Source organism: Engystomops pustulosus, chromosome 3, assembly GCF_040894005.1.
Source record: "Engystomops pustulosus chromosome 3, aEngPut4.maternal, whole genome shotgun sequence".
In the NCBI taxonomy this organism is placed as follows: Eukaryota; Metazoa; Chordata; class Amphibia; order Anura; family Leptodactylidae; genus Engystomops; species Engystomops pustulosus.
This window is the reverse complement of record NC_092413.1, coordinates 233,127,478-233,149,373: the sequence shown is the minus strand read 5'-3', so window position 1 is coordinate 233,149,373 and position 21,896 is coordinate 233,127,478. Positions and strand designations below refer to the sequence as shown.

At 43.5% G+C, this 21,896-nt stretch overlaps 2 protein-coding genes across 2 annotated transcripts in view; one reads left to right on the top strand and one right to left on the bottom strand.

Annotated features, from left to right (window-relative positions):
* The first annotated feature begins 11,465 nt into the window (after window positions 1-11,465).
* Window positions 11,466-12,404, top strand: LOC140123020 (olfactory receptor 5V1-like). The gene has a single exon (XM_072144270.1). It carries the CDS (start codon window positions 11,466-11,468, stop codon window positions 12,402-12,404), a length of 939 nt encoding a protein of 312 aa, XP_072000371.1.
* Window positions 12,405-17,075: 4,671 nt separating this feature from the next.
* Window positions 17,076-21,896, bottom strand: part of LOC140123019 (olfactory receptor 2A7-like) — a 70,772-nt gene continuing 65,951 nt past the window's right edge. The window contains exon 6 of the mRNA XM_072144269.1: window positions 17,076-17,186. Within this exon, the coding sequence (XP_072000370.1) occupies window positions 17,076-17,186 (111 nt within the window). The remainder of the gene's footprint in view (window positions 17,187-21,896) is intronic.

Sequence of the window (21,896 nt, the reverse complement as noted above, 5' to 3'; positions counted from 1 at the left end):
GGATCTGTGGGCAAGCTAATTGTACTCAGCTTGAGGGCATAGACTGATAGCTATTAGTCTCCGCCCACTTCACCACTGGTGAGAAAGATTTTTGTCAAACACTTTCAGAACAGAAAATGACAGAACTTTGGAAAGAAAAAGGAAGAGCAGCACAAAGTAGTTATCGTTCTGTTTGTTTTCAAAGGGGGAATAACATATAATAAATTGGTAAAATAAATACAGCTTTATAGTTGCTCTTTAAATATAAAACCAACAACTATCCCTAGTTTGCAAACTACATCCCTCAATGAAGTAATCAAGGGCTATAGCGATCAATTTGACCTAATAGTTGTTAAAATAATTCCCTTTACCGAAATGAATTCACAAAAAAGGTTGGACGTAAATTGTGTAAATTGTGAATGTGATGCGTATAAGGAGGTGGAATATACCAGCGAGCCAAGTAAAATGTTATGAATCTGGAGTGTATGGTATATCCTGAAGCATCTTACCTCTACGGGTGAGGGTGCTGGAGTCCTTCATCTTGTCCTTGTACTTGATGAGCATCATGTTCTGATGTCCCCCCTGGCTACCTGGGAGGTTTTTGCGTACAGTGCCGCACACTACAGAACCTCTGGAACTGAGGTAGTGGAACGCTGGGATAAAGGGTAAATACAGGTGGTAACTAGAGATGAGCGAACATACTCGTCCGAGCTTGATGCTCGTTCGAGCATTAGCGTACTCGAAACTGCTCGTTGCTCGGACGAATACTTCGCCCGCTCGAGAAAATGGCAGCTCCCGCCGTTTTGCTTTTTGGCGGCCAGAAACAGAGCCAATCACAAGCCAGGAGACTCTGCACTCCACCCAGCATGACGTGGTACCCTTACACGTCGATAGCAGTGGTTGGCTGGCCAGATCAGGTGACCCTGGAATAGACTAGCCCCTGCCTGCGCTGCTCGGATCATTCTCTGTCTGGATGCCGCTAGGGAGAGAGCTGCTGCTGGTCAGGGAAAGCGTTAGGGTGTTCTATTACAATAGTGTTAGGCAGGAGTGATTCTACAAGAACCCAACAGCCCTTCTTAGGGCTACAATAACGTTATACTTTTTTTTTTTTGTTTGCTTGTGGCTGGGCTTGCTGGCACTAGTAGTGCAGCTAGTACCATATTGTGAGGAATTAGCAGGGGGACTTGCTACCGTTGTGTTTAGCTCTTAGTGACACACATATCCACCTCAAACACCAAAGTGGGAAAATTTATTAGGGGTTTGATTTCAATTAGGCACAGTCTGCCATTTCCTTTTTATTTTACGTTTATTTTTTCATAACTCAGCGTCATCTCATCTGGCATAGTAGTGTGCTTTCATACTTGGCTAGAAAATAGCCAAAGGAGAAGACAAACGGCTTACTTACGCCTACAGTAGCGTTATATATATTTGATTTCTGGTTGATCTGCTGGTGGCTGTCCTTGCTGCAGTGCATCTACTAGCAAATTGTGAGAAATTTGTAGTGAGAGTTGCGACCGCTGTGTTTTGCGCTTAGTGACGCACATATCCATCGCAAAGACCGAAGTGGGAAAATTTATTAGGGGTTGGATTTCAATTAGGCACAGTCTGCCATTTCCTTTTTTATTTTACGTTTATTTTTTAAATAACTCAGCGTCATCTCATCTGGCATAGCAGTGTGCTTTCATACTTGGCTAGAAAATAGCCATAGCAATAGGATAGCATCGTTTGGTTTTAAAAACTAAAAAACACAAAAAAAAACAAAAAACACAAAAAAAAGTTAAAAAAAAAGTTATAACTTTCATTTTCAAAATGTTTAACCCGAGGGCTAGGGGTAGAGGACGTGGGCGGGGACGTGGGCGTCCAACTACTGCAGGGGTCAGAGGCCGTGGTCCTGGGCGGGGTGAGACACCACCTGCTTATGAGGGAGCAGGGGAACGCCGCAGAGCTACACTCCCTAGGTTCATGTCTGAAGTTACTGGGACTCGTGGTAGAGCACTGTTGAGGCCAGAACAGTGCGAACAGGTGATGTCGTGGATTGCCGACAATGCTTCGAGCAATTTGTCCACCAGTCAGTCTTCCACGCAGTCCACCCATGTCACCGAAATCGGCACTCCTCCAGCTCCTGCACCTCAGCCTCCTCCCCCCCAGTCTGCCCCCTCCCAGGAAAATTTGGCATTTGAACCGGCATACTCTGAGGAACTGTTTTCTGGACCCTTCCCACATTCACAAACCACTTGTCCGGTTGCTGCTGAGCAATTTTCCGATGCCCAGGTTTTCCACCAGTCGCAGTCTGTGGGTGATGATGACCTTCTTGACGTAGTGGAAGAAGTGTGTAAAGAGGTGTCCGACGATGAGGAGACACGGTTGTCAGACAGTGGGGAAGTTGTTGTCAGGGCAGGAAGTCCGAGGGGGGAGCAGACTGAGGGATCGGAGGATGATGAGGTGACAGACCCAAGCTGGGTTGATAGGCCGGGTGAACACAGTGCTTCTGAGACGGAGGAGAGTCCTCGACCAGAACAGGTTGGAAGAGGCAGTGGTGGGGCCAGACGGAGAGGCAGGGCCAGACCTGGTGCATCAGCGCCAAATGTGTCAACTAGTGAAGCTCCCGTGGCAAGGGCTCCTGCGGCGAGGGCTAGATTTTCAGAAATCTGGAGGTTCTTTAAGGAAACACCGGATGACCGACGGACTGTGGTGTGCAACATTTGCCAAACCAGGATCAGCAGGGGTTCCACCACTAATAGCTTAACTACCACCAGTATGCGCAGGCATATGAATGCTAAACACCCCACTCAGTGGCAACAAGCGCGTTCACCTCCGGCCGTGCACACCACTGCTCCTTCCCCTGTGTCAGCTGATAGTCAGCCCCCTGCCCAGGACCCTGCCACAAAAGCCCCATCGTCGCCTCCACGATCCTCCACAGCATCCACCAGCGTTCAGCTCTCCATACCCCAGACGCTGGAGCGGAAACGCAAATATAGTGCAACCCACCCGCACGCCCAAGCCCTTAATGTGCACATCTCCAGATTGCTAAGCCTGGAGATGCTGCCCTATAGGCTAGTAGAGACCGAGGCCTTTCGCAGCCTCATGGCGGCTGCCGCCCCTCGGTATTCGGTCCCCAGCCGCCACTACTTTTCCCGATGTGCCGTCCCAGCCCTGCACCAGCACGTGTCAGACAACATAATCCGTGCCCTGACCAACGCCGTTTCTGACAAGGTCCACCTGACCACGGACACGTGGACGAGTGCTGCCGGGCAGGGCCACTATATATCGCTGACGGCACATTGGGTTAACTTGGTGGAGGCTGGGACCGAGTCTGACCCTGCGGCTGGTCATATACTGCCGACGCCGAGGATTGCAGGGCCTACCTTGGTCCAGGTGTTTCAGGCCTACTATGCCTCCTCCTCCTCCCACCCCTCCTCCACCTCCTCCTCCGAACGACCATCCGTGGGCATGGCGCCATCAGTCGGTAGCTCTAGGCACAGCAGCAGTGCCGTTGCTAAGCGACAGCAGGCGGTGCTCAAACTGCTGAGCCTAGGCGATAAAAGGCACACCGCCCAAGAACTATTACAGGGCATCACGGCGCAGACTGATCTGTGGCTGGCACCGCTGAACCTGAAGCCAGGCATGGTTGTGTGTGACAACGGCCGTAACCTGGTGGCGGCTCTGCAACTCGGCAGACTGACACATGTGCCATGCCTGGCCCATGTGTTAAATCTGATAGTTCAGCGTTTCCTCAAGACATACCCCAATCTGTCTGATTTGCTCACGAAGGTGCGCCGCATCTGTGCGCATTTCAGGAAGTCCAGGGCAGCGCAGCGCTGCCTCCAACTGCCCGCTCACCGACTGTTGTGCGACGTGCCCACGAGGTGGAATTCAACACTGACCATGTTATCCAGAGTTTACCAGCAGCGCCGAGCGATTGTAGCCTGCCAGATGTCAACTTCCACCAGAACTGGTAGTCAGGTCAGTCAGCTTCCTCAAGCTGCAGTCAGGAGTGGACGCTACAATGAGGAGTGGACGTGGATGTCTGATATCTGTCAGGTGCTGAGTAACTTTGAGGAGTCAACACAGATGGTCAGTGGCGATGCCGCCATCATCAGCCTCACCATCCCGCTGCTTGGCCTGTTGAAAAACTCTCTGATCAGCATGAAGTCGGAAGCTTTGCGCTCGTCACAAGAGACGGGGGAAGAAGATTCCCTTGTTGATAGCCAAAGCACCCTTAGGTCTGTTTCTCAGCGCATATTGGAGGAGGTGGAGGTGGAGGAAGATGAGGAGGAAGAGGAGGAGAATGTTGGCGAGACACAAGAGGGGACCATTGTTGAGTCCTTCACTGTTCAGCGTGTATGGGCAGAAGAAGAGGAGTTGAAGGAGTTAGAGGAGGAGGAAATGGACAGTCAGGCCAGTGAGGGGAGTGAATTCTTACGCGTTGGTACTCTGGCGCATATAGCAGATTTCATGCTAGGCTGCCTATCCCGTGACCCTCGCGTTCAAAGAATTTATTCCAGCACCGATTACTGGGTGTTCACTCTCCTGGACCCACGGTACAAGCAAAATCTTTCCACTCTCATCCCTGGAGAGGAAAGGAGTGTGAGAATGCATGAATACCAGCAGGCCCTGGTGCACAAGCTGAAACAGTATTTCCCTTCTGACAGCGCTAGCGGCAGAGTGCGTAGTTCTGCGGGACAAGTAGCAAGGGAGTGTAGGCGAGCAGGCAGCTTGTCCAGCACTGGCAAGGGTAGGCTTTACAAGGCTTTTGCCAGCTTTATGTCACCCCAGCAAGACACTGTCACCTGTCCCCAGTCTCGGCACAGTAGGGCTGATCTTTACAGAAAGATGGTGAGGGAGTACGTAGCTGACCATACCATCGTCCTAAATGATCACACAGCTCCCTACAACTACTGGGTTTCAAAGCTGGACATGTGGCACGAACTGGCGCTGTACGCCTTGGAGGTTCTTGCCTGCCCTGCCGCTAGCGTCTTGTCCGAGCGGGTTTTCAGTGCAGCTGGTGGCATCATCACCGATAAGCGTACACGCCTGTCGACTGACAGCGCTGACAGGCTGACGCTTATTAAGATGAATAAAGCTTGGATTTCTCCTAATTTCCAATCTCCACCAGGTGAAGGAAGCTCAACCTGAATAATTTATCCACTCCTTCTCCTCCTCATTTTCCTCCTTCTCCTCCTCTTTGTACAGTAAAGCAGAGGAAACTGGCTATTTTTTGACAGGGCCCACTGGCTCTAGCTATAGTACTTTATGCATTTAATTTTTCTGGAGGGCCACCGACCCGGTCCTCTGTTTTAAACAATTTTTGGGAGTGCCACATACAGGCACTTAATCTATTCAATTTTTCTGGAGGGCCACCTACCTGCTCCTCTGGTTTGAAAACTTTTTTGGACTGCCACATACAGGCACTCAATCTATTTCATTTTTCTGGAGGGCCACCTACCTGCTCCTCTGGTTTGAAAACTTTTTTGGACTGCCACATACAGGCACTCAATCTATTTCATTTTTCTGGAGGGCCACCTACCTGCTCCTCTGGTTTGAAAAGTTTTTTGGACTGCCACATACAGGCACTCAATCTATTCAATTTTTCTGGAGGGCCACCTACCTGCTCCTCTGGTTTGAAAACTTTTTTGGACTGCCACATACAGGCACTCAATCTATTCCATTTTTCTGGAGGCCCACCTACCTGCTCCTCTGGTTTGAAAACTTTTTTGGGCTGCCACATACAAGCACTCAATCTATTCCATTTTTCTGGAGGGCCACCTACCTGCTCCTCTGGTTTGAAAACTTTTTTGGACTGCCACATACAGGCACTATCCAAATTAAATTGTCTCCATAGCAGCCTCCACACGTTGTCTCCATTGCTACCTCCAAAAGTCGTCCATATAGCTGCCTCCATACATCGTCCCTTTATCAAACGAGGTGTGTCAGGCAGAAATTTTGGTTGTTTTCATGGATTCCACATCAAAGTTGTTAACTTTGTCGCCACCCAGCTGTGTTATCCACAAAATATACTGGCAAACTTTTATCATTTACCAATATTATTTCAGCGCTTCTTGCGCATCTGTTTCCATTCCCCTCACCCGCCATATCCTAAACTAAGATATCCTAAAATAAGAACGCTATTACACTTGATCTTATACAAAAGGTTCTTAGAAGTGCTGTTTGGGGAGTAGCCTAGAGACAGGGGCTTGGATTGGCGAAAGCTCGCCTCGCAGCGGAGCGCCAGCTCCATGCCAAGATCCAACTAACATAGTTTTAACTGCAGCACCTTTAATCTACTACTAGTTCACTGCCTCCATACATGGTCCCCTTATCAAACGAGCTGTGTCAGGCAGAATTTTGGGTTGTTTTCATGGCTTCCATGTTAACTTTGTCGCCACCCTGCTGTGTAATCCACAAAATATACTGGCAAACTTTTATCATTTACCAATATTATTTCAGCGCTTCTTGCGCATCTGTTTCCATTCCCCTCACCCGCCATATCCTAAACTTATAAGAACGCTATTACACTTGATCTTATACAAAAGGTTCTTAGAAGTGCTGTTTGGGGAGTAGCCTAGAGACAGGGGCTTGGATTGGCGAAAGCTCGCCTGGCAGCGGAGCGCCAGCTCCATCCCAAGATCCAACTAACATAGTTTTAACTGCAGCACCTTTAATCTACTACTAGTTCACTGCCTCCATACATGGTCCCCTTATCAAACGAGCTGTGTCAGGCAGAATTTTGGGTTGTTTTCATGGCTTCCACATCAAACTTGTTAACTTTGTCGCCACCCTGCTGTGTAATCCACAAAATATACTGGCAAACTTTTATCATTTACCCATATTATTTGAGCGCTTCTTGCTCACCTCCTTTGGTTCCTCTCTGCCAACCATTGGTTTGAAGCCTGAGTCCATTTAGGGTATGTTGCCAAGACACTCTCTAGCCTGCCGCTGCTGCCGCTGCCTCTGCATGCCGTCCCCTATAGTGTCAGGGTCAATTATTGGATGTTTTAGATGCTATCTAGCTTCATTCTGTCACTCTGTCATGGCCATGCTGTTGCCCATAATTTTGGCATAATGGTGCGATTAAGCAGCCTCAGAGGCATCCATGCATGCTGCCCCTGCTGTTTCCTGTCCATTTCCGTGGTGTTTCCATCCTTTTCTGAGGTTCCCAGGTGATTGGCCAAGCTTCCCTGTGCAGATCCTTGGTCCCCTTGAAAAATGCTCGAGTCTCCCATTGACTTCAATGGGGCTCGTTATTCGAGACGAGCACTCGAGCATCGGGAAAAGTTTGTCTCGAATAACGAGTACCCAAGCATTTTAGTGCTCGCTCATCTCTAATCCTAAACCAACAATCTCTGAGACACTTGGTAAGAGTCATTCTAACCTGAGATTCCTAAGTATTATCATATGTAATAGACGCTGAGACGAGACAAACACGGGATATTGTTATTATCATCGTTATTATTATTTCATATTCTTGTCCCTTTGAGATATTTTTATAATTTATTCCAGGGGGTTCGATTCCTACATTTAGATTATTTGCTCTTCTATAAATATTCACAGACTTGTCCTGAGGATGAGATGACTCCGCAATGACAGAGAAGCAAGAAGAGACTGCAGAAGAGACTGGAGGAGCAAGAAGAGACTGCAGAAGAGACTGGAGGAGCAAGAAGAGACTGCAGAAGCAAGAAGAGACTACAGAAGCAAGAAGAGACTACAGAAGCAAGAAGAGACTGTGTCTGACGGAATAGACTACAGGTAAAAGAAGAGACTATAGACTAAGGAAAGGAATGTGTCTGAAAGGAGAGACTGCAGAAGCGAGAGGAGACTGTGTAGGGACTACGTCCAAAGGAAGAGATAAGAGGCAAAAGAAGAGACTGCAGCACAAAGCAGACATTGACGTAGTTGTGGGGTTGTTGAGCTGAACCTGCACCGGAACTACAAATGAAACTTAGAGTCAGGTCCGATGGACCAGAACCTGCATAGTTGGGTACACACTATCATAAATCCTTGACTTACCTGCCGTTACATGAAGAACCTCAGATAATGAATGATGAAAGTTCCTGTGACTGTGACAGCAGGTCTGCAGCGCGTATCCGGTACCAGAAATCGTGCGTATAATGTAATGTGATGACAATGACCTGATATTTATTTATCTGATCCAAACTATTTCCGGCCTCTATAACTATTTCTATTTCTCTTTTTGGAGGGGTTGAGTTGCGGCCTCTTTTTAAACAGTTATGGGATCCAATGGGATTCAATTTTATTCCTTTTTTACATAATAATATTATAACCTATTAACTACTTTGCTATCACAGCCCTGGACTTTATACTGTGCCTCGTTTCCTTCATTATTTCATTATTCCTGTCATTTTCTTCTTCTGTGAATGACTGTGGATGTACAGGGTCTAAATCTCAGGGGTTCTGTCCTCTCCTGTTATCATTATTACTGTATAACAATGTGAATATAAAGCTGCGCACCCTTGGAAAACGGTACTGGAGGCCAATCAGTTGTGAGAAAGGTAAGTGGTGGCTCAACCTATAACACTACATTGTACCAGCTGCACAACCTGATGTACAAGGCAGCAGCCCCCGTAGCCACTTATATATAGAGACTATATCTAGACACTTATATGGGAACAATAACTATAGACACTTATATAGAAACTATAACTTTAGACACTTGCACTCACCGTCCACTTTATAGGTACACCATGCTAGTAACGGGTTGGACCCCTTTTGCCTTCAGAACTGCCTCAATTCTTCGTGGCATAGATACAACAAGGTGCTGGAAGCTCCTCAGAGATTTTGCTCCATATTGACATGATGGCATCACACAGTTGCCGCAGATTTGTCGGCTGCACATCCATGATGCGAATCTCCCGTTCCACCACATCCCAAAGATGCTCTATTGGATTGAGATCTGGTGACTGTGGAGGCCATTTGTGTCCAGTGACCTCATTGTCATGTTCAAGAAACCAGTCTGAGATGATTCCAGCTTTATGACCTGGCGCATTATCCTGCTGAAAGTAGCCATCAGATGTTACAGGGTACATTGTGCTCATAAAGGGATGGACATGGTCAGCAACAATACTCAGGTAGGCTGTGGCGTTGTACCAAGGGGCCCAAAGAGTGCCAAGAAAATATTCCCTACCCCATGACACCACCAACAACAGCCTGAACCGTTGATACAAGGCAGGATGGATCAATGCTTTCATTTTGTTGACGCCAAATTCTGACCCTACCATCCGAATGTCGCAGCAGAAATCGCGACTCATCAGACCAGGCAACATTTTTCCAATCTTCTACTGTCCAATTTCGATGAGCTTGTGCAAATTGTAGCCTCAGTTTCCTGTTCTTAGCTGAAAGGAGTGGCACCCGGTGTGGTCTTCTGCTGCTGTAGCCCATCTGCCTCAAAGTTCGACGTACTGTGCGTTCAGAGACGCTCTTCTGCCTACCTTGGTTGTAACGGGTGGCGATTTGAGTCACTGTTGCCTTTCTATCAGCTTGAACCAGTCTGCCCATTCTCCTCTGACCTCTGGCATCAACAAGGCATTTCCGCCCACAGAACTGCCGCTCACTGGATGTTTTTTCTTTTTCGGACCATTCTCTGTAAACCCTAGAGATGGTTGTGCGTGAAAATCCCAGTAGATCAGCAGTTTCTGAAATACTCAGACCAGCCCTTCTGGCACCAACAACCATGCCACGTTCAAAGGCCACAAATCACCTTTCTTCCCCATACTGATGCTCGGTGTGAACTGCAGGAGATTGTCTTGACCATGTCTACATGCCTAAATGCACTGAGTTGCCGCTATGTGATTGGCTCATTAGAAATTAAGTGTTAACGAGCAGTTGGACAGGTGTACCTAATAAAGTGGCCGGTGAGTGTATATAGGAACTATAACTATAGACACTTATATAAAGAGAATATAACTATAGACACCAATATAGAAACTATAACTATAGAAACTTATATAGAGACTATAACTATAGACACTTATATAGAAACTATAACTATAGACACTTATATATGAACTATAACTATAGAAACTTATATATAGGCACTATAACTATAGACACTTATATATAGAAACTGCAACTAAAGACACTTATATAGAAACTATACCTATAGACACTTATATATGAACTATAACTATAGACACTTATATAGGAACTATAACTATAGACACTTATATATGAACTATAACTATAGACACTTATATAGGAACTATAGGGTTATCAGGTAAAGAATAAGTCATAACGTCACAGGGATATTACAAAGTGTTATTCAAGCGTAATAAATAAATATTTTTTTGACAACACTTTTCGGGGAAGTATTTTCACTTTCATCAGGTCCAGTGTATTGCACTATAATGGTTAAGAAACAAGATAATATGTATAAAAACCGGAAATAGTGATTTTAAAACAAAATTATATTCAGGAAAAAGCTAAAAAATGGGAGCATAAAAGGCAGCGGTATAATAATAATAATAATAGCGATAAAATGATAAATGATATTAAAAATGGGTAAAACATGGGATATTTATATATAGTATAACATCCAGTGATATTATTACTAGAACATCAGGAGGTATATACAGGCCACAATGAGTAGTGATATATACATATCAGGTGATACATAAAATCTGATATAAATACATATATTATGAAACTGACCGTTTAGAAGACCAAAGTCAAAAAGTTTCATACGAGGGGAAATAATCAAATAGAGAAGATTTGCAATCACTGAGCGTTTCTGACGCTCTCATGTTTTGGGAAGTAAGTGAAAGGATGATCTGTCCATCCAACAAAGTGCCGGAGCGGTTAGAATCGTTCCGCTACGACCCTGATACTCCTGGGTCTTGAAGATGCTAAAAGATCGAGGTGCCATATTTCATATGGGTGACTGAAGGGGAGGTGAGACTCACATAGCGTTGTGTATCGCCCTACTGGCAGCAGCGCGACAAGCGTTTGGAACGGGTGGTGAGCGGGTTTAAATACCCGTAGTATAAGACTTGGCTGCCCGGTGGGTCTGTGCCGGATAATGTTGAATGTGCACGTGTAGTTATCTAATAGGGCGTTAGCTTAGTCAAAGTTTCACTGGATCATAGAGTGTGAAGTGAGAGCAGGGCCGGCGCCAGCGCTGAGCATAACTGGGCAAGTGCCGGGGCCCAGAGCTGCTGGGGCGATGTGAGGGGTCCATACATAAAATATTCTTGACGAAGCTGTTTGGTATGATGAACTAGGCAATATTTTAGGGAACAGGAGACTGTTTTAGTTTCTGAATTTTTAATGCCGCGACGTGAGTTCACTGCAAAGGGGCAACTGAGGCTCTGTCACCCAGAGGCCTACTGAAACCTGAAGCCGATCCTGAGTGAGAGGCATCTCCTTGGTTGGTCAATACAATATACAGAACTTTGCTAATAGGTGACGGTATCGCTGAACACGCATCCTAATCCTCTCCCCAGGTCCTTAAATCTAAAAATGTATTCTGTGACATGGATGAAGGAAACCAAACCACCGTCCTGACAGAATTCGTCCTGACCGGATTCTCTCAAAGTTTACAGACAAGGATAATGTTATTCATCCTGTTTCTACTCTTTTATATCTTTGCGATTTTTGGGAACTTTTTACTGATCTTCACTGTCATTGTCAGTCCTCAGATCCACACGCCGATGTATTACTTTCTGGGTCATTTATCCTTCATAGATTTGTGCTACTCTTCAAATTCTCTCCCAAAAATGCTACATGATGTGTTTTCTGACAAAAGAAGAATTTCAGTCATCGGCTGCTTGACCCAAATGAACGTTGGTGTGTTTCTAGGAGGAACTGAGTGCATCTTACTGGCGGTGATGGCCTATGACCGGTACATCGCCATATGCTTCCCCTTACGTTACACCGTCATCATGAGCTGGAGGTTGTGTCATTGTGTCACCGTCATTATGTGGGTGGGAAGTTTCATCCTCTCCACAGTCCCTAATTTGTCCAGACCTCTTGTCTTCTGCAAGAAAAATCGGATAAACCATTTTGCTTGTGAGATTCTAGTACTTGTGGCGTTGGCCTGCGGGGACCTCTCCTTCTATAAGATTGCTATAGTTGTCATCAGTTTTTTTACTATCTTATTACCATTTGCTTTTATTGTAGGTTCTTATATTTGTATCATTGTCTCAATATTAAGTATCCGCTCAAGAGGTGGGAAATCTAAGGCCTTCTCCACCTGCGCCTCCCACCTCATGGTGGTGCTGATGTTTTATGGGACAAGCATAACCATGTACATGGGAAATACAAAAGGATTTTCTTCTAACCTTAAATATATTTCTCTTATTTATGGTGTTGTGACGCCTGTGCTGAATCCTATGATATATAGCTTGAGGAACAGCGAGGTGAAACAGTCATTTCGGAAAATTTTTACCAAGAATTTTATTTATGATTATTAATATTATTTTACTTTGTCAATTCATGTTGTTCAGAACCCATCTCAGTCTAGGTGCTGCTATGTGGACTCCCCGGTGATACAGTATTCTGGTTTTAGGTGAGAGTGGCTCCAGAAGATTTCATCGTAACATACATCAAGTTTCTACACTGGAGCCCATGACGCTTTATGGCACTTTATTAGAAATCCATTTCATCTTCATACACATAAAAGCACATGCATGAGCCATGAGGAAAACAGAAAGGCAAAAGCAAGACAGACATCCTCTTTTATTAAAATATGTATGAATGACCATTTTACCAAAATATTATACTTGTTCCAAACCATACCTCTTTCCCTACCCAAAACATTCTTTAATAAATTATCGTCCCTAATGAACCATTTCATATGGGCCACATCCTCTCCCAGAATTTCTAAAAACACATTGACACGTAGGAAAACACAAGGAGGCCTAGGTCTCCCGGACTTCGAGGGCTAATTTTCCACCACAGACCAAAGCCGTGGGTAAAATTAGAAGAACAACTTTCTCCACTACCTCTGACAGGCCTTCCTTGGTCCCCAAACTCAACGTATCCACCATACCGCCTAAACACCTTCCCACTTATAACAGCACAAACTCTAAAACAATAATCAAACCTCATGATACAACAAAATTATTTGAGAACAATGGCCCACTTGCACCGATATCGAACAACCCAGACGTTTCCACCCAGAAACAACACTGATTTCCTTTAAACTCTCAGAGAACCTTAAAAACTCCTAATATTTAGTTCCATGACGGACACATCCTCAATAATGACACTGGAGTCACCAAATAAAACTAGCTTCTGCACCCAAAAAACCGAATGGGAATATAGACAAGTGTCAAATTTTTTGCATAAACATAAAAACAAACTAAATTTACACAGAAATTGAAATTTACACAGTAGAATTATGTCTGTTCCCAACACCAATCCCTCAAACAATCTCCACGATTTATAACCTTCTACTAGATAAATGGGCCGGCCTTCCCCTACAATTCAAAAAAGCATGGAAAGAAGACCTAAATAAGAATTTTAAAAAAGAAGAATGGTGCAAATCTTTCAAACAAACACACAAAACATCTACATCGGTTAAAGCACAAGAAACAAATTACAAAATCTTGTCAAGGTGGTATTGGGTGCCAGCAAAACTCAATCAAATATCCCCCACATGCCCTAACGAGTGCTGGAGATGTAGAGGAGCAGAGGACACGATGAAACACATCTGGTGGGAATGTCCTGTAATACAACCTTTCTGGAAAAACGTGTGTAAAATGACTACGGAACTAACAGGGTACAATGTCGTGAATGATCCGTCTATTTTACTACTTTCCATGTACACTGGACATATGGGAAACCATGTCCAAATTCTAACAAACTTCATGCTGACAGCGGCACGCACGGTGATCCCCAGATTATGGAAGACCACCAGAGCCCCGTCTGCCACTGACTGGTTCAAGGAAATCCTCCACCTACAAAAAATGGAAGACCTGACAACAGAAAACAAAAAAAAACACACAATAATTACCTAAAGACATGGGCACCATGGATATCCTTTAAAGATTCTCTTCTACCTACCTCAACACAGCAGAATAAATCCTTAAGCAGAATCCTCATTTTTGTACCACATTAGGTTGAACAAAAAGCTTGACCAGAAACCCTCCCCCCTCCATGCCTACATTCCATCTTCTCTATTCTCTCCTCCTCTCCATTCTCCTCATCTATAATACTGCTATTTCCACCTAACATTGATTATGAAAGTTCACAAAGTTATGACTTAGGCAAATTGTGATCAAGATATTGTAAATTACAATGAATAATAAACCGTTAACCAATTTGTCAAATGTTAAATGATTTAAATCTCTCAATAAAGAAAGATTGACAAATAAAAATATGTATGCATGAAGTCCTCAGGGGTATTTTTACACCCTAGAAAATTGGTAAAATGTACAATGAGGAACTGTTTGAGAGTAATTGAGAAGCATAAAGGCATAACAGAGGACGGGCCATATGTAACCTTCAAAACAGAACAAGTCTACAGGAGAAAACCAAGTCTTCTTCAAAACTTAAAGCAGATGGTGGCTTCTGCAGCTACTTGTGTCTTCTGTAGCCACTGGTGTCTTCTGTAGCTGCTGGTGTCTTCTGTAGCTGCTTGTGTCTTGTGTAGCTACTGGTGTCTCCTGTAGCTGCTCGTGTCTTCTGTAGCTACTGGTGTCTTCTGTAGCTGCTCATGTCTTCTGTAGCTGCTGGTGTCTCTGTAGCTACTGGTGTATTCTGTAGCTGCTTGTGTCTTCTGTAGCTGCTGGTGTCTTCTGTAGCTACTGGTGTATTCTGTAGCTGCTTGTGTCTTCTGTAGCTGCTGGTGTCTTCTGTAGCTGCTCATGTCTTCTGTAGTTGCTCGTGTCTTCTGTAGCTACTGGTGTCTTCTGTAGCTGCTCGTGTCTTCTGTAGCTACTGGTGTCTTCTGTAGCTGCTCGTGTCTTCTGTAGCTACTGGTGTCTTCTGTAGCTGCTCGTGTCGTCTGTAGCTACTGGTGTCTTCTGTAGCTGCTCATGTCTTCTGTAGCTGCTCGTGTCTTCTGTAGCTGCTGGTGTCTTCTGTAGCTGCTTGTGTCTTCTGTAGCTACTGGTGTCTACTGTAGCTACTGGTGTCTTTTGTAGCTGCTGGTGTCTACTGTAGCTACTGGTGTCTTTTGTAGCTGCTCGTGTCTTCTGTAGCTGCTTGTGTCTTCTGTAGCTACTGGTGTCTTCTGTAGCTGCTTGTGTCTTGTGTAGCTACTGGTGTCTCCTGTAGCTGCTCGTGTCTTCTGTAGCTGCTCGTGTCTTTTGTAGCTACTGGTGTCTCCTGTAGCTGCTCTTGTCTTCTGTAGCTGCTCATGTCTTCTGTAGCTGCTGGTGTCTTCTGTAGCTGCTGGTGTCTTCTGTAGCTGCTTGTGTCTTCTGTAGCTGCTCATGTCTTCTGTAGCTGCTCGTGTCTTCTGTAGCTCCTGGTGTCTTCTGTAGCTGCTCATGTCTTCTGTAGCTGCTGGTGTCTTCTGTAGCTGCTGGTGTCTTCTGTAGCTGCTCATGTCTTCTGTAGTTGCTCGTGTCGTCTGTAGCTACTGGTGTCTTCTGTAGCTGCTCATGTCTTCTGTAGCTGCTCGTGTCTTCTGTAGCTGCTGGTGTCTTCTGTAGCTGCTCATGTCTTCTGTAGTTGCTCGTGTTGTCTGTAGCTACTGGTGTCTTCTGTAGCTGCTCATGTCTTCTGTAGCTGCTCGTGTCTTCTGTAGCTACTGGTGTATTCTGTAGCTGCTTGTGTCTTCTGTAGCTACTGGTGTCTTCTGTAGCTGCTCGTGTCTTCTGTAGCTATTGGTGTCTTCTGTAGCTACTCGTGTCTTCTGTAGCTACTGGTGTCTTTTGTAGCTGCTCGTGTCTTCTGTAGCTACTGGTGTCTTCTGTAGCTGCTCGTGTCTTCTGTAGCTGCTGGTGTCTTCTGTAGCTGCTCGTGTCTTCTGTAGCTGCTCGTGTCTTCTGTAGCTACTGGTGTCTTCTGTAGCTGCTCGTGTCTTCTGTAGCTGCTGGTGTCTTTTGTAGCTACTGGTGTCTCCTGTAGCTGCTCGTGTCTTCTGTAGCTGCTCGTGTCTTTTGTAGCTACTGGTGTCTCCTGTAGCTGCTCTTGTCTTCTGTAGCTGCTCATGTCTTCTGTAGCTGCTGGTGTCTTCTGTAGCTGCTGGTGTCTTCTGTAGCTGCTTGTGTCTTCTGTAGCTGCTCATGTCTTCTGTAGCTGCTCGTGTCTTCTGTAGCTCCTGGTGTCTTCTGTAGCTGCTCATGTCTTCTGTAGTTGCTCGTGACTTCTGTAGCTGCTGGTGTCTTCTGTAGCTGCTCATGTCTTCTGTAGTTGCTCGTGTCGTCTGTAGCTACTGGTGTCTTCTGTAGCTGCTCATGTCTTCTGTAGCTGCTCGTGTCTTCTGTAGCTGCTGGTGTCTTCTGTAGCTGCTCATGTCTTCTGTAGTTGCTCGTGTTGTCTGTAGCTACTGGTGTCTTCTGTAGCTGCTCATGTCTTCTGTAGCTGCTCGTGTCTTCTGTAGCTACTGGTGTATTCTGTAGCTGCTTGTGTCTTCTGTAGCTACTGGTGTCTTCTGTAGCTGCTCGTGTCTTCTGTAGCTATTGGTGTCTTCTGTAGCTACTCGTGTCTTCTGTAGCTACTGGTGTCTTTTGTAGCTGCTCGTGTCTTCTGTAGCTACTGGTGTCTTCTGTAGCTGCTCGTGTCTTCTGTAGCTGCTGGTGTCTTCTGTAGCTGCTGGTGTCTTCTGTAGCTGCTCGTGTCTTCTGTAGCTACTGGTGTCTTCTGTAGCTGCTCGTGTCTTCTGTAGCTGCTCGTGTCTTCTGTAGCTACTGGTGTCTTCTGTAGCTGCTCGTGTCTTCTGTAGCTGCTCGTGTCTTCTGTAGCTACTGGTGTCTTCTGTAGCTGCTCGTGTCTTCTGTAGCTGCTTGTGTCTTCTGTAGCTGCTTGTGTCTTCTGTAGCTGCTGGTGTATTCTGTTGTTGCTCGTGTCTTCTGTAGCTACTCGTGTCTTCTGTAGTTGCTCGTGTCTTTTGTAGCTGCTCGTGTCTTCTGTAGTTGCTCGTGTCTTCTGTAGTTGCTCGTGTCTTCTGTAGTTGCTCGTGTCTTCTGTAGCTACTCGTGTCTTCTGTAGTTGCTCGTGTCTTCTGTAGTTGCTCGTGTCTTCTGTAGTTGCTCGTGTCTTCTGTAGTTGCTTGTGTCTTCTGTTAGAAGACTTTTTGAGGCCTACATGAGAGTAAAACCCCACACATGAATTTTAGAAATTGCACCCCCCACAATATTCAAAACAACCTTCAGGAAGATTGTTAACCCTTTGAGCATTTCATGAGGGTGAAAAATAAATGGAAGCGAAATTATGGAAATGTAATTTTATCTTACAATATATTCATTCGTTTCTTAATTCCCCAAGGGGTGGGCATTCACAAATTGGTCATTCTTGATCGCAGTGTGAAGGCTTGAAGCCAATAATCAGACTGATTACTTATAAAAACCAAATGAAGTATATAAAACACAAAAAACACACAAAAACACAGCGTCCATAACAATCTGTACTATAAATATAAAACACTCGGTCAATGACGTAAAAAACGTAAAAAACCCGTAAAAAATAAAAACACTAAAAACTTCCCGTAATATACCATTTTTAATCAAATACCCTAAAAAAAAGTTCTGAAAAGTGATCAAAAAAAGTAATGTGCCCTTATATGATACGACTGAAAAGAACAACTTTTTTCACAAAATATAAGCCCTCAACTAGACCTGTCTACAGAAAAATCCAAAAGTTATGCCCCTAAAAAGTTGTTGAAAATGAAAACAATGCGATTTTCTCTAATATTGGTTTTGCTCATTAAAATTGAACAAAGATAAGAAAAACAATATAAATGTGGAATTATCGTAATCGTAGTGACCAGAGAATAAAGATAAAATGTTATTTTTAAAAAAAGATCGGAAAAAAAAAATGGATAATTTTGTTTGTATCCCCCTTGAAATAGTTAATAAAATCTCATGAATAAATTATAGACCCTCCCAAATTAATTATCTATACATTGTATCTCACCTCAAAAATAATAAGCCTCATATGGTCACATTTCCAAAGAAATTAAAATGTTATAGCCTGTACATTGTGACAATACAAATCTGCTGTGAATGGCGCAGCTTTCATTCTATGTCCGGCCGTGCGCCCCTACAGCAGGTTACCACCACATATGGGGTGTCGATACACTTGGGAAAAACTGGGCAGAGCATTTCATCATTTTTGTCATTATAAAAGTGTCATTTTTGACCTAAATGAATGTATTTTCCAAAAAAAAGTCAAAAGTTTCTAAATCATACTTCCATTTTGTTTTAACCTATGTGAAAAACTTTAAGGGTTAATAGACTTAATAGAATTTGTTTTACATACAAGGAGGGGTATAGTTTATGTAGTGGGGTAATTTATGGGGTTTTATTATTAATTAGATTTTTTAAAGTCACTTGGAAGCTGAGTTGTCCCTCAAAATGTGAGTTTTGGCGATTTTCATGAAAATTTGAAAAATTGCACCTAAAGTTCTGCATCTCATCCTAGAAAAAGGAGAGGATGGATAAAATATCATTCTAACAGAGAGCAGACATTCCAGACATGTAAATTATCCAGCTTTTGGGGTAGTTTTACTTCCTGTCTAGAAAGCAGAACATTTCAAACTTTGAAAATGAAAATTTTTTACGAAATTTTGCCAAATTTTCATTTTTTTTTCCAGAATCAAACGCAAAACTTATCACTTAAATTTTACCATTATCATGAAGTACAATGTGTCACGAGAAAACAATCTCAAAATCACTGCGATATATTAAAGCGTTCCGAAGTTATAACCATTTATCGGTACACAAGGCAGATTCGAAAAATTGAGTCTGATCATTGAGATGAAAACAAGCGTCGGTGAGAAGGGGTTAAGGATCGTATCTCTTTATAACACGTGCCAATATTTGGTACCGTATATACTCGAGTATAAGACGACCCGAGTATAAGCCGAGGCCCCTAATTTTACCACAAAAAACTGTGAAAACCGATTGACTCGAGTATAAGCCGAGGGTGGGAAATGCATTGGTCACAGCCTATCCAGTATGTAGACAGCCAGCCCCTGCCCCAGTGTATATAGCTTGCCAGCCCCTGCCCCAATGTATATAGCCTGCCAGACCCTGCCCCAGTGTATATAGCCTGCCAGACCCTGCCCCAGTGTATATAGCCTGCCAGACCCTGCCCCAGTGTATATAGCCTGCCAGCCCCTGCCCCAGTGTATATAGCCTGCCAGACCCTGCCCCAGTGTACATAGCCTGCCAGACCCTGCCCCAGTGTATATAGCCTGCCAGCCCCTGCCCCAGTGTATATAGCCTTCCAGACCCTGCCCCAGTGTATATAGCCTGCCAGCCCCTGACCCAGTGTTTATAGCCTGCCAGCCCCTGCCCCAGTGTATATAGCCCCCCCTTCCCCGTTGTGCAGCACAACAATACCGGATGGATCGCACAGAAGATCTACGGGTGCCGCCAGAAAGGCGAGGTTTGATTTATTTTTTTGACTCGAGTATAAGCCAAGTTTGGGTTTTTCAGCACATTTTTTGTGCTGAAAAACTAGGCTTATACTCGAGTATATAAGGTAAGTATCTTTCTAATGGCTTTATTCCCTTTATCATATGTAGTCAGGAAGTTTAACTCATATTTTGGGATTATTGTAGAGATCTTTTTTCTCCCAATTTTATTTTTATCACTTACGGCTGTATCCTTTCTATACTTTTTAGATAAGCATTTTTTTGGTGAACATTTATTATTCAATGCTATCGGTATATAGACGATCTGTTCCTGATAGTGAACAGTAACAAACGAGAAATGGAACAATTTATAGAATGGCTAAACAATAATAGTTGGGGTATAACCTTTAAAGCAGAAATAAGTGAATTCCAAATAATCTTTTTAGATGTACTGATCTCTCACGATACAAAACAAAATATTATAACAAAAAATCTTTTAAAAAAAAAAAAGTAGGCAGCAACGGATACCTGAATTATAATAGTGCTCACTACCAAAAATGGCTGGACGATATACCAAGAATTAGACGGAATTGCAGTGAAGATTCAGATTATGAAATACAGTCAGTCCCTGGGTTACATACAAGATAGGTTCTGTAGGTTTGTTCTTAAGTTGAATTTGTATGTAAGTCGGAACTGTATATTTTATCATTGTAACCCCCAGTTAAATTTTTTTTTGGTCTCTGTGACAATTGGATTTTAAAAATGTTGGATTGTCATAAGAACCAGGAGTAACAATAAATCTTCATTACAGACTGATAACTGTTACAGCTGATTATTGTAGCCTAAGGCTAAAGTACAGGAAATTACCAATATCCCGAGGTCCGATTGTAACTAGGGGTCGTATGTAAGTCAGGTGTTCTTAAGTAGGGGACCGCCTGTACAATCAAAAGTTATTGTAAAAAAAATCCACTGAGAAAAGATTCCCACAAGAACCAGTAAAAAAATGCTTAGCTAAGAAATTACACCAATGAAACAAATAAGCAACAGAAAAAAATTAGAAAATGCAGGAACATTCAAATGCAATCGAAAAAATTGCCTACGCTGCAAACTAATAGATGATAACAAAACAGATTAATTTATATCAAATATTACAACGGAAACATACAAACACAAACAAAGAACTCCCGGAACTTCATCCTTTGTAATTTACACGGTTACCTGTCGCTGTGGTCTGCAGAACGATACAGTCACCAGAATGCGTTTTATTGGCCGTAGATTTAGAACAATGAATGTTTTTTTTTTACTACGAAGCCTCAATAGACACTTAACAATGAAACACAATAAAGCTTCAATAGAGCAAATTCCCGAGAAAACACATAATAATAACAACATTTTAAACAAAAGAGAATCATTCTGGATTTACCGATTAAGAAGTTTATATCCACACAGTTTAAATGGAGTAATAGAGTCTACGTAATAGTTTACAATTTTTATTTTATCTTTACTCATTTATATATATGTGCACTTTAATTATCACAACAATCATCGGTTCATAATATATTAAGGCAATAACACATAGAAACTCTGAAGGGAACCGTTTTATCACATTTATACTTATAAGAAACTAAAATGTCCAACTTTTGTAAAAAAAATAATACATTAAAAAGTGGGCGTGTAATATTATTAGGCCCCTTTACCTTCCCTCCAGAAGGTCAATGCAGATCTCTGAATAATCCTAAGGCCCCTCCCACACTTGCGTTGCAGATCACGTCAGAGTTTGATCAGGGAGCGATCAGGGTTTGGTCAGTGAAAAACGCACATTTTTCATCAGAGTACAATCAGTTTTCAGTCAGAGTTTGTTCAGTGTCTCAGTTTTTCACGCGTGTTTTCAATGCAATTTCAATGCGTTTTTGGGCTCAGGACTGAGCTCTATCTTTTCTATGGAAATTGATGCATGAAAAACGCATTGCCCTTGCAAGTGTCTCAGAGTGCGATGAGTTTTTGATGCATCTCCATAGACTTGTATGGTGCGTTTTTCACGCGCGTGACTTGCAAAAGTAGAGTATGCCGAGATTTTCAAGTGTGGAAGGGGCCTAAATGACAGATGATGAGAAATATAATCCACCAGTCTCCGTATAATCCCCCCGCTCTGTGATATCTCAGGTTCTGCATCATAAAGGAACACACTGGGCAGGTCTGTAATTCTGTTGTGGAGAAGTTTAAAGCCTGCGAGCCGCATGCAAGTGTCATATTGTACTGGAAGGAGGATCAGCTACAACGTATCAATGTAAAGGTCCGAATAATATTACAAGCCCACTTTTCAGCAAAAATTTTAAATATCCAATAAATTTCGTTCCACTTTACAATTGTGTCCCACTTGTTGTTGATTCTTCATCAAAAAATTACAATTTTATATCTTTATGTTTGAATCCTG

Bases quoted from the DNA above. Each gene is read 5' to 3' on its own strand.
- LOC140123020 (XM_072144270.1), top strand. From the start codon at position 11,466: ATGGATGAAGGAAACCAAACCACCGTCCTGACAGAATTCGTCCTGACC.